Genomic DNA, 18,812 nt, shown 5'->3' with positions numbered 1-18,812 from the left:
CATGCTGTGGACCGTTCTCACTGAAATCTGATCCACAGAGACCTGTAGAGTCAGTGAGAGGCTTCGACTCGTCTTCAACCAACGTCAGGGTTAAGAACCCCGATGAAGTACACGAGTGAGGAGAGCTGGTGGCTCCTGAGAGCATCACTAAACATCCCAACACAGGTAGAGTGTGTGTGTGTGTGTGTGTGTGTGTGTGTGTGTGTGTGTGTGTGTGTGTGTGTGTGTTTTGTCACAGTGCAGCCTCTGAGTCAGAGCGGTGAAACGTACCTCTGGTCACATGCTCTGTGCCCCCTCAGACCCTCCTACCACCCGGATCTGTCCCAGCTCTGCTCTCCTAATCCTATAAACATGTTTTATGCGCATTCCTTCCTCCTTCCGCCCCCCCACCCCTCCGATCCTCTCTCCTCTTCTTTCCTCCTCACATTCAGACACTTCCAAAGCCTACAATCCTCCGTCTCTGACCTCAAACCTTCCATCAGACGTTCTTCTTCACTCGTCCTTTTCCTTTCTTTTTTAAAGTTGTCCACTCATCAATCGCTCTTTCTATCAACATCCTACACTTCAGTCTGTAACCACGTGTTAGTGCTTCACTTCTAACGTCAGATCCACAGAAGAAGCAGCTCAGAGACCCGGGGCTCTGTGAGGGAGAGGTTATCCTGTAATTAGCACTCGCTCGCCTTCAGGGGGCACTGGGACAAAAACACACGACTCAGCAGATAAAAGGGGGCACCAGGAGCTCCACTTGGTCCCAACAGAAGATAATTCTATAGCTCTGACTGATGCCTGTTCTTGGTTGTAAGTGGTCCTCCAGAAAGAGCAGCCCCCCCCCCCCCAACCACCACCGCACCTTCTCCCACTTCAAACCAGCGCAGGTTTCAGAACATCTGGAACTGTTCTCCGTGGCAGCTCTGTGGGGAACATGGAGGCATTCCTGCACCAGAGGAAGGGGGGGGGGGGGGGGGGGGTGTACAGTAACAAAAACCTGCAGCAGTCCTCCTCGGGAAAGGAAAGAAGAAGAATTTGTGCCACCTGGTCTGTGGCGTGTAAATTAAGGTAGTTCCAACAACACGCTGCTTCACGCCTGGGAGGGCATCTTGTGTTTGTTTTTCAGATGAGGTAGGACGAGGTTCAGTCACTTGTTCACCCTTCAGAAGTTCCACAGGTTCAGTCTTGCATCCGAAGCAAAAACAGAAATCCGGTGGGGGCTTCAGCGACACAATGATAGAGCTGAGGGGGGTGGGGGGGGGGGGGGTCAGTCACTTCTCCAGCAGCTGCTTCCTCTGCTGCTCCCACAGGGCCTCCAGGTGGTCCGCCCTCTTCAGGGCAGCCTATCAGAGGAGAGGACGACGTTTAAACACACGCTGCCAATCATCTGTCATCCAACCGTGTTTTGTTATTGACCACGCTCTGACAGAACGAGGGGGGGGGGGGGGGCCTCACCTCGTGCTGCTTCCGGAGATGACTGACAGTTTCCTCTTTCTTCAAGATGGCCGACTTCACTCTGTCAAAACAAGAAATCACAGAAAAGAAGACGTGAATGAAAATGTGACTTCTTTTGATTTGTTGTTTTCACACCAAGCAGACATCGACTGACCACATTCAGAAAGAAACACAGGAGCAATAAATGGATTACATTATACAACTAAATAAATAAAAGTATAAATTGTGACTCTTCATTTTGGACACTACTGTCAACAGGCAGTGAATGTACCTTTTACTTAATCTTGATTTTTTTATATTTAAAACAGAATACAGCTGATGAATGATGAGTTAAACTGACCGTTGGTGGACTTCAGCCAGTTCCTCCTCCTTCTCCCTGGTGACTCTCTCCACCTCCAGCCGGAGCCTCGCTCGGACCTCTGACACCTCCACTTTCATCCTGCGGTTCTCCTCCTCCGTCATCACCAGCCGGTCGGCGAACTCCTGCCGTATCACCTCGGCCAGGCTGCGGCGCTCGTCCACCAGCTTGTCCCTGGTCTGAATGGATGTTCATGAGGAGAAGAGGTAACAGGATGGTGAGAAGAGGCCTTCAGAGGAAACATGGAGGAACACAAACCGCCTGCTCCTCACCTGAGTGACGTCCTCAGTCTCCTGCTCCTTCTGTCGGAGCACGGCCTGCAGTCTGATCCGCTCCCCCTCCGCCTCCATCTGCTGCCTCCTCAGCTCCTGTTGTTTCTCCACAGCTGCCCTCTCAGAGCGCTCCAGCTCCCTCAGCTCTGCCTCGTACTTATCCCTCAACCGCTTCACCCTGAGAACAGAGTTAACGGGAGATCGGTGTCGGTTAGAAGCCGTTGGAGGATTCACATCCAAAATTCTGCAAGGATGCTAATCACTCTGTTCACATCACATCCCTTACTCGTCTGTTCATCACGTTGATCTCCACTGAGGTTTCTTCATTTTTTTCCCCCATTAAAAGGTTTTTTGGGCGAGTTTTCCTTTATCTGATGTGACGTCCACAGTCACAGGATGTTGTATACCAGAGATATTCAATTACAGTTCAGCGAGCTCCAGTTAGAGAGCGTTCCCTCATCCAAAGGTCCTGAACACCAACTAACGTCTCAACTTGATTCATCATTTAGTCCCACGTACAGTGAAGTAGCCCACAGTTATATTAACGTCTGCATGTCGTCAACATCTGACTGTGAAAGCAAATAAAGAATAATATATACTCTAATAATAAATAAATGTTCTCTTATTTCAAGTAACATGTAGGCGGAGTTAAAAAATAAAATACATATCAGTAAGCTTTTGAAAAATGTGACTCTTAAAATACTTAACTTTAGAGAGGTCAATCAAAAAAGCCACGATATCCATATTATTCTCTTCTTCTAATAAGGGCCTTTATGTGTAGTTATTAAACAGATTGTTTCAGCTCTATCCTCTCTGTTAACATCATTGTTGGGCAGTGAATTCATGTGTCAGGATTCTGATCATGTTGGGCTCTGAGATGGTTTATTTGTTGCACCTTCATGTCAGACGTGAGTGGGTGCGTTTGCTCAAAAGAGTTGTGCTTTGTGTCGTAGTGACCCTTCACATCACTGCCTCTAAGCTCACTCCATTGTCTCTGAACACACAGAATGAGACACATACTGGTTTTAAACTGCCTATAGGAAGAATGAAGAATGAAGATATACCAGTCTGTACATTGGTGCTTAAAGACTCTGTTGTCTCTGTCCTCATTTCTCTTCTTCTTCTTAGAAATGTGAAATAACTTGTCTGACCGGGTTTCACTCCTGTGTCTGTGCAAATGTCACTGGAGTTGCGACGCTTATAGGAATACACATATGATTACACACACACACACACACACACACACGCATCTCAATGAATTAGAATATCATCGAAAAGCATTTAGAGAGTCTATGGAGTATTGTCAAGAGGAAGATGAGAGACATCCATAACACCTCAGCAGCACATTGATGCAGTAATTCATGCAAAAGGAGTCCCGACCAAGTATTGAGTGCAGACTGTATATGGACATACTTTTCAGTAGGCCAACATTTCTGTATTAAAAATCCTTTTTTAATTGGTCTTATGTAATATTCTAATTTTCTGAGATACTGAATTTTGGGTTTTCATTAGCTGTAAGCAATACTCATCAATACTCACTCAATTAAATGAAATAAAAGCATGAAATATATCACCCTGTGTGTAATGAATCTATATAATATATGAGTTTCACTTTTTGAATTGAATTACTGAAATAAATTAACTTTTCGATGATATTCTAATTCATTGAGATGCACCTGTGTATATATGATATGACGGATGTGAGTGGTCTGTGTGTTTCCTGGACCGCTGAACGAGTGACGTAAAATAGAAGCGCTCTGTTAGAATTTATTATTTATTAATTATCAATATTCGGTTTTAGGTCCGGGTCCGCATACAACGGCGTTTTGGTCTGGAACCGGAGCGCGGCCCGCCTATTAGTGGCCCCTGTTGAGCCCCAGAATGTAAAGCCCTACGAGGCACATTTGTGATGCTGGACTACACAAATAAATTGAATTGAACTCAAATCAACAACAAAAAGAGTTACGGATGTTCACTACAGCAACAAACTCCCTGAAGCATAGTTTAAGAACGCTCGTGTTTCTGACAACATCTTTCTTAGGAACTACATGAGCTCATTGTGATGTGTGAAAGGAAAAACATTAGAACTGGTCGTGACGGTGCAGTCAACACACACACACACACCTGTTGTCAGCTGCCCTCTCACACTCCTCCTTGTCCTTGCTGGTCTCCTCCTCCAGCGTCCAGATGGCGAGCTCGATCTCTTTGTCGCGTCCTCGTCGCAGTTCTTCTTTGAGCTCGCGCTCGCGGCTCAGCAGCCACGCTTCCTGCACACACACACACACACAAAAAGGTAATCGTTTACACACCCCGGCTCGGTTAAATGGAGAATTTCTTCCTTGTTGGTTAATTTTTCACTTATTAACAGCAAGTTCCTGCCTGGATCGGAGACTGATTCACAACCAGTGAAATGTTCCTCACAGTAACTCTAGAACTGATCCATGATGGCTGGTAATGCAGGGAGGAGAAGTTCTAACAGTTGAACCTCCATGTACTAGAACAGAGCGTCACCGAGAAGCATCAAATTCAAAAGGTTTGACACATTGTGTGTTAGCTCAGGAGGAAGCACATTCCTGCAGGAAGACTTCATCTTTACAGGATATTTAGTTTAGTTTCGTACACCTCACTGTGAACAAACCTCTTTTTTCTTGTAGTTTTCCTCCCACGTCTGCTTTTCAATGTCCAAACGTTCTTGTAAGGCCTTCATCTCCACCTGCTCACGCAAACAACACTCAATCAGGTTCCTGCTATCTGCCTGAGATTCGTGTGATGGATGTTAGAGGTGCAGCTACTAGTTGATGCTGCTGCTGTTATTCTGCACGGTTCACGCTCCTCACCTGGTGCCTCCTCTCCTGCTCCTCTCTGGTCTTGTCCAGCTCTTCTCGGAGGGCCCTCCCAGCCAGAGAGCTGTTCTCCTCCAGCTGCCTCCGCAGATCCTCCAGCTCGCCGCGCTGCCTGCCGGAGAAACGCAAAGAAGAGCCGTGACCAGGAGAATACAGTTGATTCACTCAGGAGGTTTTGGGAAACACCAAAAGGCTTCTGTGGAGCCCAACAGTGAGGTTGCATGTACGGGACACATTCAGTGTTCTCTGTTCATCACAGGCTGTCAGCATCATCCATGTGGGACTACATTTCATATTTTAAAATATGAAAAGTCAGCTATTATTGGGGGTTAAGCATGCAAGTACAATGAATTGTGTTCCAATGAACAGTCTGCATCCAAACATTCACATCGTCGTAGCATTTCATCTTAGTTCACACTGCCTCACGCCGTTTGTTCTTTTACTTTTAATGCGTAATAAGAGTTATTTCAGTCACTTGTGTTACAGCAACAGGTTTAATATTCTCTGCAGGAGAGACACCATGCTGGGTTTAACAGTTCCTGTACTACTGACACAAACATCTCTACAGCTGCTCCAAGGTTCTCCTCAACAGAACCACCAGACTAGACTGGAACCACAACTCAGAACACCCAGAAGAGTTTAATGATGTTCCCACTGATTCAGCTTCATGTTCTGGAGAATGACGACCGACCAGTGGAACATTCTGTGTCTCTCGTAAGAAAAACAACTCCGGTTAATGACTTCAGGTTTTCACAGTGGAAAAAGACGTGACCTCTGACATTACCTAGCAGCCAGCTGAGCCAGCCTCTCTTTCTCATCAGCCACCTCCTTGTAGAGCCGCCTCCTCTGCTGCTGCAGCGACAGCTCCTCCTCCTGAAGCTGCTTCTCATATCTGACACACACACACACACACACACACACACACACACACACACACACACACACACACACACACACACACACACACACACACACACACACACACACACACACACACACACACACACACACACACACACACACACACGAGCAGAAAGACACAGGCTGCTAAAATGAAGGTAAACTGGCAGAGCACACAAACATGAGAGCGCTGCCTTTTAACGAACTCTTTAACTCTGCCGGCCTGTTCCAGGTCCAGATCACTCCTCCTGCACCACGGATGCTAAATTTAAATATAAATTAAGAATCTCTCTTTGTCTCTGCGTGTCACTTCTCTGGCGGTACAGTTCAGGCTTTCAGCTCCACGCAGGCTGCTTGAGTTGGTACGCAACGATGTTCACTCTGAAGCTGCTTCCTGTCTGAAGAGCTTTTCTTTGTTTCTTTCACTTGCAGTTCAAAGAGCCCAGTGTGAGGTTGGAAGTTTTTAAGACAGTTGTAAGCTGACTTTTACTGTGTTAATATGTGTGTGCTTGCATGTTTATAGTGTCCATGAAGCTACAAGTCAGCAGATGATCAACTCTGTTATCTGTGTTCATGTACAGACCTTCAAGCACCAGGACAGAGACTCAGAGGACTTTATTGAGTCAACACGTTCGGTAGCTTGTAGCCAAAGACGACGCTTCGGTTTAAACAGTTAACTGGAGACTCAATGCATCCGTGGTTACTCGTAGTGATAAAGCTGTTTAAAACACCAACAGAACACGACGGTGTCCTCGTGAAAGCCTTCAGTCAATCATATACAGACTCATCTGTGTTTATTATCTAAGCCAGGGGCCACTAATAAGCGGACTGCGGTCCGGTTCCGGACCCAAACTCCGTTGTATGCGGACCCGGACCTAAAGCTGATAATTGACAGTTAATAACTAAAACATTTTACGTCACTCGTTCAGCGGTCCAGGAAACACACAGACCACTTACATCCGTCATATCATTCATATATATATATATATATATATATATATATATATATATATATATATATATATATATATATATATATATATATATATATATATATATATATATATATATATATATATATATATATATATAAAATCATATATGTGTATTCCTATAAGCGTCGCAACTCCAGTGACATTTGCACACACACAGGAGTGAAACCCGGTCAGACAAGTTATTTCACATTTCTAAGAAGAAGAAGAGAAATGAGGACAGAGACAACAGAGTCTTTAGCCCCCAATGTACAGACTGGTATATCTTCATTCTTCATTCTTCCTATAGGCAGTTTAAAACCAGTATGTGTCTCATTCTGTGTGTTCAGAGACAATGGAGTGAGCTTAGAGGCAGTGATGTGAAGGGTCACTACGACACAAAGCACAACTCTTTTGAGCAAACGCACCCACTCACGTCTGACATGAAGGTGCAACAAATAAACCATCTCAGAGCCCAACATGATCAGAAAAGCTGCAGCACAAAGACAATTCAGTTACATTCATTTCCCTAAAATTAAGTATTTTAAGAGTCACATTTTTCAAAAGCTTACTGATATGTATTTTATTTTTTAACTCCGCCAACATGTTACTTGAAATAAGAGAACATTTATTTGTTATTACATGGGACTAAATCATGAATCGAGTTGAGACGTTAGTTGGTGTTCAGGACCTTTGGATGAGGGAACGCTCTCTAACTGGAGCTCGCTGAACTGTAGTTGAATATCTCTGATTAAGTCAAGTTACTCCGAGCCGTCACCAGTTAACTCGATTACTCGTTTAACATAATTCAGAATACCAACATGTAAAACTTAAGTCAGCTGTTGGAATATTGATTCTGACAACTAAACACTCAACAACCAGACATTTTGATGCCGGTGACAGTTTGGATTCAACGTTTGAAGCTTGTAACTCGTCTGGACGGCCAACATGCACCTGCATATTTTTGATGACGTCGGCTGTGAAAGGTTGTACAGAAGGCCGTAACGAGCACTGATGGCGTGACGTGCCCACCTCTGTTTGGCTAGCTCCCTCTCTCTCTGACACTGCTCCTCCTTCTCCCTCTCCAGCTGTTGGCGGAGCTCCTCACACTGGCGGACGTAGCGCTGGGCCACCCGGTCGTCCCCCTGCAGCAGCTCCGCCTCGTGGAGCGTCCGCAGCTTCTTCAGCTCCTGTTTGTGCTTCGAGATCAGCTTCTGGATCTCTGGCTCCAGACCTGAGGGGGGGGGGGGGGACAGAATCCAGGTCAGGGCCTGCAAGATGTTTACAGCTCACTGGATAAAACACGCTGGGAGGAAAATGTGATGATTCACGTTTTGTTTTAATGACTCTGGAGAGTCATGAGTCAGAGGACTTCGAGGCTGGTTTATTTTAGGTCTAAATATTGGTGAAAACAGAAGTAAATACACCAAAGCAGTCACTGAGTAGAGAAACACACAGAAGGTGACTCTACAAACACTTCATCAGCTCTGGCTGACGACCGTCTGGGACTTCTCATCAATCCTCACAGGAAATAGTGGAGGAACTCGGTACGTTTCTGGTAACAAAGCTGCTCCTCTTTGTTCATGCCGCCCTTCACAAGCCAGAAACCGGCCAGTACAACAGATTCATTATGGACTAAGTGTGTTTACTGCATATAATAGATGCAACGCAGCGCGCGTCGTTGAGTTTGATGGTCAGAGTGAATATGAGTGCTGAACAGAAGCCGAGGTCATGACAGATTCCTGCTAAAGGATGCATGAATAAAAGAAGTTACCCCGAGCAAAGTAGAAGCACACAACAGGACATTACACCACGGCTGCAACAAACGATTTCCTTTCTTTGTCAATTATTTTCTCAATTGATCGATTAGTAGTTTGAGTTCGTCTCAAAGATATTTAGTTTACTCTCCCAGAGGAGGAAAGAAAGCAGAAGAACTTCACATTTAAGAAGCTGGAATCAGAGAACTTTGGGGCGGAAGTACCTTTGACAGTGATCTCTTTGATCTTCTTGGTTTTCTCGTCGATCCACTTCTCCCGGCGGATCTTCTCCGTGGCGCTCATCAGCTCTTTTAATTTCTTGATTTCCTGAGGAGGGGAAACGATGGAGGTGGTTTGGTGTCACAGAGAGGAGGATACATTAGCAGCAGGGTGTTATTCTCATGTAAAGCACGGGACGGACTTTGTTCAGCTTTCACTAGGTGAAGACAACAGAGATGAAGTCGAGGGGTATGCATGTTAAGATCAAAGAGCTCATTGAGAAACACCACAAAGGTAATAATAGGAGTTCAATCTAACACCACAGCATGAATCCAATAGGCTCTATATTTACATCTAGAGATGAATGAGAAAAGACTCACATGCAGACAGACTGTCCAACAGAAGTTGTGAGGGACAGACAAATGAAAGGAAAAAGGAATGGTAGAATGAGAGGGATGATCGCGCCATGATGACCAGGTAAGAGGAGACAAAATAAGTTACCTCGCACAAGGGACCCAGAATTTGCCACACCTAAAAGCCAGGGAAAAAAACAGATATACAGAAAAGGATGGAGAAAGACAGTGAAGAAGAAGAGGAAGAGGAGAGGGAAAAAAACAGTGGGAGATAAGACAGTTAGACAAAAGCAGCACTGCAAGAAAGCACTCGTTGCGACACGATGACGCGAGATGCAAAGCAGAAGAAGAAAACTTAGAAGTGCACGAGCAAATCCATAAATCTCCTCGGGAACATTCGATCACCATCGAGCTCTTCAGCCGGTGGGAACGTCTTCTCACCATTTCATGCTGCTCCTGCATCTGTGCAATCTTCTTGGTGTACTTTTGGTCCACCTGCTTCAGCTCTCCCAACACGCCTTCACAGCGCTCAGTCAACAGCTTTTTATCGTTGATCAGCTGAAGAAAGACAGAACATAGTTCAGAACCGCGAGAGCAGACGTGTGAGAAAAGCTGGATGCGGGTCAGGTTGTGTACGTGCAGCTACCTGATCGATGAACGTGAGGTGTCTCTGGATGGTGGCTTCATATTGTTCCCTCTGGAGCTGGAAGTTCCTGCTCAGCTCCTTCTCGGTCTCCTTCACGTGTCTCACGGTGAGCTCCCTCTGCTGGCCCTGGAGGAGATAAACACGATAAACAATCCTGAGCTCTGGGTCCGACCACGTTAGAATGCACAGTAATGTGTGTGTGTGTGTGTTTCCCCCACCAGTGCGGTCTGCAGCATGTTGACTGCGCGTTTCTTCTCCTCCAGCTCCAGCTTGATTCTCATCATGGAGCCGGAGACTTCGGCGGCGGTGGCGGACGCCTGCTCGACACCAACCAGCTCCTCCTCCGACAGCACGGCCTGAGAACACGCAGGGTCACAAGCACAAGCAGAGTGTGTCAACTTATTTATCGCTTTTGTTATTAATCAGGAAATCCAACAACAACGGGATTAACATATGCTGAGAGCGGACAGACGCTGACCTCTCTGTGCGACCCTGAAGTCACCGAGCGTGGTCGCTCCTGTTCAGACTTCTCCATCTCGTCCAGGAAGCTCATGATGCTCTGCAGCTTGGCCTCGGAGAGCAGGGCGCCCCCGTCTGGCAGCGCGGGATGGTGGCTCAGCTGGCCGTGACGCTCCAGGTTGTCGGTGGTCAGAGAGTTGGAGTCTCCGTCCTTCAGGCGAGACACAGTGGAGATGCGGGTTAAAGTCGTGACCAGAGAAGTCCACTCTGGCTGGTGATCAGCGCTACATAACTAGGAAATGAATACTGTATTAGTGTCACCTCATCTATCCAGGCGTATTTCTCTTTGCTGTAGCACTTGGGCTGTGACAGCCTCTCTGGCTCCTCCTCCAACAGCTTCAGGGTGTCCAGCAGATCGTTCAGGGTGGTTTTAGACGGAGCTCTGCTGGACAAAACTCCCTGCCGCTGGTCCTCCACACTCACCGACCTCTGCAGGATCTCCTGCAGCACGGAGATCACAAACAAGCTTATAACGGACGGAACGATTATTGGTCAATCATTTTTAAGTGCAGCTGGTTTTTAATTGTTTACCTGGGAACACTGGGAAGCTCTGCAATTGGACAAAGCTGGGGAAACTGCTCTGAAGCTGGAGAGCTCACCGAACTCAGCCACAACGTTCAGATTGGAGTCTGTGGAAACATTGAAACCGAGACCACGTCAAGACCAGGACCAGAGTGTATCGAGGCCGAGACAAGACCAAGACTTTGAGGGGTTGAGACCAAGTCAAGACAGAGACCAGGGTAGGGCGAGACGGACTCAAAACACGGGCAGTTTAGTGATATCAGCTGCAGAGTCTTCTTTGTCTGAGACCGAGACACCATCTTGAGTACTCCAACACCGCTACAGCTACAGTATTACAGGGTTCTTCCACATGATCTACTCAACATGTTTTGTAGCATCCTTAACTGGATATGTTGTTGGTGGTCAATAAGGCTCACCTGTGTTTTTAGCTTTCACATCGGTGGACGACGTCGGGCTGTTGTTGCCCGCTGAGGCTGGACCTTTGTTGGTGAGAGAAATCTTCCTGCGTCCGACCACGCCCGCTTGTCTCAGACTCTCCAGCTCCACCTCATGCTGAGCCTCTGCAGAGCGCTGCACTCTTTTCTGCTGCAGCTCCTGTAACACAGCACCAGAGGGAGACGTCAGCCAACAGCTGTGAGCCTCAACTCTGTGTGATCATTTCATCAATTAGGGTCTAGAACACAGTACGTACCTCAGGTGTGTTCACCTGGGTGGCAGCGAGGAGGGCCAGACGGGCTTTCTCCTTACGGATAGACTTCCTGTCGTTCTGCTGCTGCACCAGACAAACGTCTGCCTCGGCTCTGTCCTCCTGATCCCATAAAAAAAACACAGAGAGGAGGTGTTATACACCATGAGAAAGAGAGAGGAGGTGTTATACATCAGGAGAAAGAGAGAGGAGGTGTTATAGATCAGGAGAAAGAGAGAGGAGGTGTTATACACCAGGAGAAAGAGAGAGGAGGTGTTATACACCAGGAGAAAGAGAGAGGAGGTGTTATACATCAGGAGAAAGAGAGAGGAGGTGTTATACATCAGGAGAAAGAGAGAGGAGGTGTTATAGATCAGGAGAAAGAGAGAGGAGGTGTTATAGATGGTATGAAGGAGGTGGAGAGCTAAGCTGTGAAGGTATTTACCTGGGAACCCTGAGAGCCTCTGTGATTGGACAACGCTGGGGAAATGGCCCTGAAGCTCAGCTCAATTAAGTCAGCCGTAACATTCCAATTGGACTCTGTGGAGACACATTACAAATCAATACACTTATTACAATATCCACGGCTTGTGCTGGCCAGTACGAGTGCCCTTAAATACCACACAACAATATATCACGAGAACTATGAGGACAACAGACTTTTCGATGCCCAGAAGTCATAAACAAAACAAAGCAGCGGCATACAGACCGGTGTTCTTAGCTTTCCCCTCAGTGGGCGACATCGAGCTGTTGTTGCCCGGTGAGGCTGGACTTCTGTTGGTGGGAGAAATCTTGGGCGGCTTCTTGCGTCCAACCACGCCAGTCGGCCTCAGACTCTCCAGCTCCTCCGCTGCATGCTGAGCCTCTGCAACCCGCTGAGCTCGCTTCTGCTGCAGCTCCTGTAACACACCACCAGAGGGAGACACAGAACAACGCTGTGAGCAAACGTGTTCCAGGGAAAACAGCCGCAAAGACGCTTGTTTCAAATGTTTGGTTCGGGTCCAGTGCGTGACGTAATGAAGTAGATCTTAGCTCGAGCATCCACACAGTATTTGACACTGGAGAACCTCCACCTGGAGACTAGAATGTTTAAAAAACAAGACCTTTGTAATTTGCTGGTGACGTGATTTCAAACATGTGGACGTTTACAAAGCAAGATGCGTCTCACAAAAAGTGCTGCTGTGAGGTACTATGGGTGGAATTGGATCCAGTGTTTTTGGACCACGGCACAAGGATTAAAAGTCTGTCTCTGTCTCTGTCTCTCTGCTGCATCAGTGAAACTTTATGGACGTGCAGCACTAGAACGGCTGGAGGGAAATGAGAGCCGGGCACCTGGATGGCAGCCAGGCGGGCCAGGCGAGCTTTCTCCTCTCGAATCCGCTTCCTGTCTTCATCTCTTTTCTGCTGTTGCTCCGGGCGACTGTCCTCTTCTGTTCTCTCGTCCCACTCCTACAAGGGAAAGACAGAGATAGCGCGACAGTTGATACTTTGTGAACAGATAGAGAGAGGCTAGACCAGTCCAGGCTATGGAGAATAAGAGGTGAGGACGGATAGACACCTTTCTTTTACTGGCGAGGATGCGTTTGAGCGCCGCCTGGTTAGTGTGCCGTCTCTTGGCGTGGCGTCTGTACCAGCGCTGGATGGTGACCGCTGCCTGGTTCACCTGCTGAATAAACCTTCAAAACACACACAGGAGCTGCTATGAGTCACGGAAAATTGGACGGGAGAACATCAACGCCAACAGAGCAGTAAACACACAACCGTGGGTCTGACCTCTCGGCCTCCTCCTCGGTGACCTCCCTCCGTCGGGACGGGACGGGGCTGCCGCGCTGAGCCGACACCGGAGACCGGTTGTTGGAGGCGGAGGACGTTGAAGAGAAATTCTTCTGGGACTTTGTCAGGGAGCTGTTGTCTTGTGACACCTCATCGTTTGCTGTGGCCTTCAGGATGTTGCTGAAAGAAAATTAAATTCAATAAAATAACAATGACTTAGAAAATGTTACAACAACAACTCTGATTGTGATTATAATAAATGAATTAAGCAAGCAACGATGTTAATGTCAGGACATACTTAAAGGACGGCCTCTGGTTGGAGCTCTTGGGCGTCAGTGGTTTCTCGGAGTAGTTGTTGTGTAAGATGGTGGTGACGGAGTTCCCCACAGCTCCCTTGTTGCTCCTGGGAAGAACAAAAAGACACGGTGACCCTCTCCAGGAGACGCGTTTGTGTGATGAGAATGCCACTGAAACCTTTTCACACTTCACCCCCCCCCCCAAGGCCGTACAGTAACAAATACTGTACATGCTTTGACTTTCTTACCATATTACAAACTCAATTTGTATGAAAGAAAAACGTCTCAGTGTGTGGGTGGAATTCCTGAAGGCAGTATCAGCTGCAATGATCAGCAGGTATGAAATGTGAGAAGCAGCTAGAAATCTAGAATGCCGCAGAGCAAGTAGTCACCGGACGGATGTCAGGCTTGTCCCTGCTCTACCTGGTGTGTGTGTGTGTGTGTGTGTGTGTGTGTGTGTGTGTGTGTGTGTGTGTCAGAGCCGCTGCCCACCTGTTGTTGGCAGTGAAGGTAGCAGCCAGAGCGATGCCAGGCTCTCTTTTCTTCGGGCCGGTGGGAGAGTCCACGCTGCCAGTGCTGCGGGAGCTCGAGTGCAGCGAGAAGGTTCTGGGCTGATCGTCCTGAGAGACGGGAAACAAACACGCGTTACGTCTAGAACTCTGTTTTTATGTCTGGAAAGGAGGAAACGAATACTTTAGTAAAACTCTTATATTCTGGTTTTCGGCTATGTTGTTTAGCTATATAGCACAGATGATGTGATGATGTATATTAAATCAAATGTGTGTGCATTTATGGACCTATGTATTTATGTGCGGCTCTGTGCAGACTGTGGCAACACATTTCCTTGGAAGAGGACAAAAAGGATCTGTTTATATTAAACCAAATGTGGGTGAAGGCAGCTACCAGGATGTTCCATGTGGTTCTGTCTGGTGAGGCTTTGCTGAGGCTGGCCAGTTTCTGGCGTCCATCTGAGCTGCTGTCGAACAGGGCCAGGTAGTCCTCACTCTGGTCCTGACTGGGGAACACACACAAGTCAGCCACAGGTTTAACAATGGAACAAGACTAGCACGACCCCAAACCTGGGGAAATAAAACCTAATTTGCCATAAGGGTGAACTGTATTTTTAAGAGGCTGTCGTGGTAGCTGTGAGCGAGTATTTTTTTTTTAATCTGTCCTTTAAGTGGTAAAAAAAGCATTTTGGGCTCAATTTTCACACAAGAAGGGCTCAGCAGTGCAGATACGCAATTAAACAGCGCCACACAATGCAGGAACCTCGGGTCACGGCTTTCAGAAGATTAAATGTTGTAATGACAGCTGCAGAAAGGGGACTCATCCCCTTCTCTTCTCCTCCCCCAAGTACTGGAATTCAGTATGTGGCAGCTGACCGTCTGCGAGGGGGAACTCCGTTATGGATTCCATGTAAATGTGTACATGCATGAATTGATCCCGACGACCTTCAAATAGCCGTACACACCAGCTCCTCCATCAGGAGGCACAGATGTAGGCTGACCTCTTGTCTGGCCTGGCCTCCTACGGTATGTGTGCTGTGCTGTGCAGGGTGTCTGGAGAAGTATAGAAATGAGCATGTGTGTCTTCAGAGGGGGGTGAAGCCAGCTGGCCCAATGAAAAGCAATCTGACAACACAATTGAGGCAGCACATTCCTCCACTTTCTGCTGCGAGAGAGTGGTGCATGGAGGGGAGGAAGCAGTGGAGAGGCAGAGGGGCGGTGAGTGACCCAATGATGGCCCCGAAAGACTCAGAGACTTGGGGTGTGTGGGGGGGGGTATCGGTGGTACTTTAGCCCCTCTGCTCTGCATCCTCAGAGGCAGAGAGGGGGGGGATGGCGGCAGCTGCCGGACAATAGAACCAGAGCGTGCACACACACTTCTCCTTTCACTGGCTCCTACTGGGAGGGGGTAATTTGACCCCAAGGTCCCGGCCCTCCCCCCTCTAACCTGGGACAAAGCAAGTCCCTGCACCCCGCGACCCTAGCAACAGCCGCCCATCTCCCCTCCACTCTTTATCATGCCGGAGCTGGCGCGCCACAATTCCCATTGTCCTGAAGCTTCAGGGCTGCCAGCTGTTGCCCGCTGAAGAGAGAGACTCTGGTTTAAAGAGCAAAGACGCCGCGCCAGAGCTCCAGGGATTCAGAGCTCCAGCACCGTCTGACACACCTAATCTGAAATGCACACATTCTTTTCTCTCGTTTACAAAAACATGCGTGTTACTGTAAAGGTCATTTGATGATCCATCATGAGAACATGTTTTGCCTGAGGCTTTGCAGAATACAATCAGCACATACTGTACTCTGTGCAGTTCAGTGTGTCAATGTCAGTGATAAGGAATGAAGGGAAGAGTTCTGGCCCAGAGGAATAAGAAGGGATACCAATGTGTTACAAGCATGAATAGTTCCAGTGTTATTACATCAGCAGGTGTGTGTGTGTGTGTGTGTGTGTGTGTGTGTGTGTGTGTGTGTGTGTGTGTGTGTGTGTGTGCACCTTAAACTGATGTTGGCCTGCTGATTAACCTGCGTGGTGCTGTTGCACCGCCGGAGGTTCTTGATGGAGCGGGAGCTCCCGAAGCTGGCATCACTCTGTGGATTTAGAAGGTTTGTTTGCAAACATTACACACATCATGGAGTCCTGGAGAATCCTGAGACAGTTTGCTCTTTCCTGCATCTTGATTGGATTAGAACTTGTAAACAGTCAGCAGCTCCGTTCTGCCGCCAGCTCAAAAGTGCACATATGGCAGCAGACGGTTACTCACCAGGGTGTTGCGTTTTCCTCTGCTGTCACCGGCCACAGAAACCGACACGGACCGAGAGAAGTACTTCCCAGGCGACGCACTGCTGGGTCTTCTGGACATGGACAGCTGGGAGCCTGACAAGCTGAGGTCCAAGGCATCTCCTGAGGCCGCTGTCGGGATGGATGAAGGGCTACGTGTTGCATGCATCCTTTAAAAAACCTGAAAGACAGTCAAATAGGCTTGAATGTAAGACACACTTCTGCCACAACAACAGAGGAAGTAACATCCACTTTCCCCTCGACGGTTTGTCTCCCTGGGTAACCGACAACAAACCCACTCACTGCTCAGTCAATGCATCTGGGACAGTCTGACAGCAGCTAACGCTAAGGTTGTTAGGACCTGTTACTGTGTATCATGTTAGCTACGGACCAAGCTAACGTCAAGTACGTTAACTTATAGAAATACATAAAGCTATGAGGCTAACAGCAGCCTGGTGGTGCTAAAGTGTAAGATAAGATAAGATAAGATAAGATAAGATAAGATAATGCTTCATTAGTGCTGCAGTGGGGACATTTAAAGGATTACAGCAGCATACAGTGTATGTATATACACACATGTTATATATATATATATATATATATATATATATATATATATATATATACACACACACACGTTTATATATATATATATATATATATATATATGGACATAGTGGAGACATAGTAAAAAAAAACAAGTATTTTAAATAAGTAATAAAACAGTAAAGAATATTAAATAAGTAAATAAGTAAAAAATCCACAATAACATACATACAGACAGAGTAATTGCAGTATCGCAGTGTGTTTACACTGCACAGATGTTTCGTGTTGTTGTGAGGTCTGCTGGGAGCACAGCTGGTTGTGCATCCTGAGCTCGTGTAAGCCACACTTTGTTACCTGCTGCTCCACTTCGACAGGTGTGTGTGTGTTATCATCTTCCCATCACAAGCACGTGACAGGAGGTGTGATAATAAATATCGCTGCGTATGAAGCAGCACGAGCGCGAGCAAAACAACACATCTAGTCGTCGTTAGTTAGCATACTATTACATGCACGCTAACAGCTACTGGTACAGCAAGCTAACACGGTCATTATACCGTTAATAATAACGGTACATCTAACGTTAGTAACGTTATCTTATCGACTGTTACTGATTATTCCAAACTGATGCAACGTCATCAATCAACCGTCCCATCGACCCCAACAATGTCCGTTGTCGCTTTTCAGACTACTTACTTCTTCACAAGCTGGATGGCACCATTGCTGATACGCTCTGTGTTCGGTTTCACGGCTTTAGTTCCCGACACAATCCTCCTGATACCCAGAGAAAGTACTCCGTTGACTCAGTGGGAGCCAAATAACGCGTAACATCATCTCTGTGGTAACGAGGCGCATAACTACAGCCCCTCGACGTCTGTGATTGGCGGAGAAGGAACATTGTCTCTTTGTACGTGGATCTGATTGGCTAAGCCGAGCTGTCCGTCTGCTGTGCGGATTCCAAGGGGCGTGGCTCGAACAACGGTTTGGTTGACTTTGCAAAGGGAGGTGTGAGAGGGCAAAATCACATTTTTGAGTGTTGGGAAATACTTGAACATAAAAAACAACAACTTTGATTTATTTATGGTGATTTTATTATTTGTTCCCAGAAGTCCTCATTAACAGAATCAACATGTAACATAAGGAATAAAAATAGGCCTGCTTCAAATGCATTGATTTGCACTACCCCGGTCACTTTCAGACATCTCATCATATACAGAACGATTTAATCAGAACATGCCCTATCATATGGAATGAATTACATTCAATATCCAGATATCCCAACAGCAACATATCCCAACAACAATAACAAAATAAATCACAAAAATATCAGAAATAAGTCCGTAGAAATAATTTATCTTCTTTTAAACTCCACAGCAGCCCTCCACACGTCGGCCCCGTGTCCCAGCGTGATGTCCTCTGGTAGAAGCTCGAGCCCCAGCAGCACTGGAAGGTTTTTCTGCTCCAAATGGACCTCTAAGGTGGACCTGATGCTGGAGACGACAGGGAGAGGAGGGCATGAGGAAAAACAACTGTTAGCACTGCCTCCATTGTTTACACCACACGCATGCTATTCACTTCCTTGTCCAGCTGCTGCTTCAATAGGAATGACCTGTGGCTGAGGGGATACAGCTTAAGCCCCTTTCCCCTGACAGATGGCTGCCTGGAGGGGTCACGCTCTCTGGCCCTGGAAGTCAGAAAGGCTCCAAATCCCAGGGGAGAGCCCGGGGTGAGACCTCCACACTTTGCTCTGATTAAAGCTGTCTAGAATCAATGGATTCCTTTAGACGAGGGTGGTGATCTTTACACTGACGATAGCCACACGTCTTACATTCATGAGCTTTCAAACTAATTCTCATTCCTATAAACACCTCTTGGGTAAACTAGGGAATAGATGTAAATAATGCAAATGTTTTGGGGATTGTTTTACC

The 18,812-nt window shown here is 47.0% G+C and overlaps 2 protein-coding genes across 3 annotated transcripts in view; both read right to left on the bottom strand.

Moving 5' to 3' along the window:
* Positions 1–1,056: 1,056 nt before the first annotated feature.
* Positions 1,057–17,714, bottom strand: cep131 (centrosomal protein 131). 2 transcript variants are annotated; one of them, XM_079181994.1, is made up of 29 exons: positions 17,581–17,714; positions 16,325–16,522; positions 16,057–16,151; positions 14,461–14,572; positions 14,050–14,177; positions 13,560–13,664; positions 13,262–13,441; positions 13,047–13,164; positions 12,821–12,937; positions 12,198–12,387; positions 11,934–12,028; positions 11,495–11,611; positions 11,220–11,397; positions 10,813–10,910; positions 10,543–10,722; positions 10,241–10,432; positions 9,981–10,118; positions 9,763–9,888; positions 9,558–9,674; positions 8,769–8,871; positions 7,820–8,021; positions 5,701–5,808; positions 4,911–5,028; positions 4,712–4,786; positions 4,198–4,340; positions 2,074–2,251; positions 1,784–1,980; positions 1,444–1,504; positions 1,057–1,331 (listed from the first exon to the last, which is right to left on the bottom strand). In XM_079181994.1, exons 2-29 carry the CDS (start codon positions 16,508–16,510, stop codon positions 1,260–1,262), a joined length of 3,729 nt encoding a protein of 1,242 aa, XP_079038120.1. In that variant the 5' UTR covers positions 16,511–16,522; positions 17,581–17,714; the 3' UTR covers positions 1,057–1,259. The 2 variants fall into 2 exon arrangements, with proteins under 2 accessions (XP_079038120.1, XP_079038121.1); XM_079181995.1 differs by having other exon boundaries at positions 11,510–11,611.
* Positions 17,715–17,973: 259 nt separating this feature from the next.
* rnf213b (ring finger protein 213b) overlaps positions 17,974–18,812 on the bottom strand; it is a 34,347-nt gene continuing 33,508 nt past the window's right edge. Inside the window, exon 65 of the mRNA XM_079182423.1 lies at positions 17,974–18,374. Within this exon, the coding sequence (XP_079038549.1) occupies positions 18,236–18,374 (139 nt within the window). The 3' untranslated portion in view covers positions 17,974–18,235. The remainder of the gene's footprint in view (positions 18,375–18,812) is intronic.

Source organism: Pholis gunnellus (genome assembly GCF_910591455.1).
Source record: "Pholis gunnellus genome assembly, chromosome: 21".
NCBI lineage: Eukaryota > Metazoa > Chordata > Actinopteri > Perciformes > Pholidae > Pholis > Pholis gunnellus.
The sequence above is the reverse complement of the archived record's forward strand: the minus strand, read 5'-3'. Positions and strand labels throughout refer to the sequence as shown.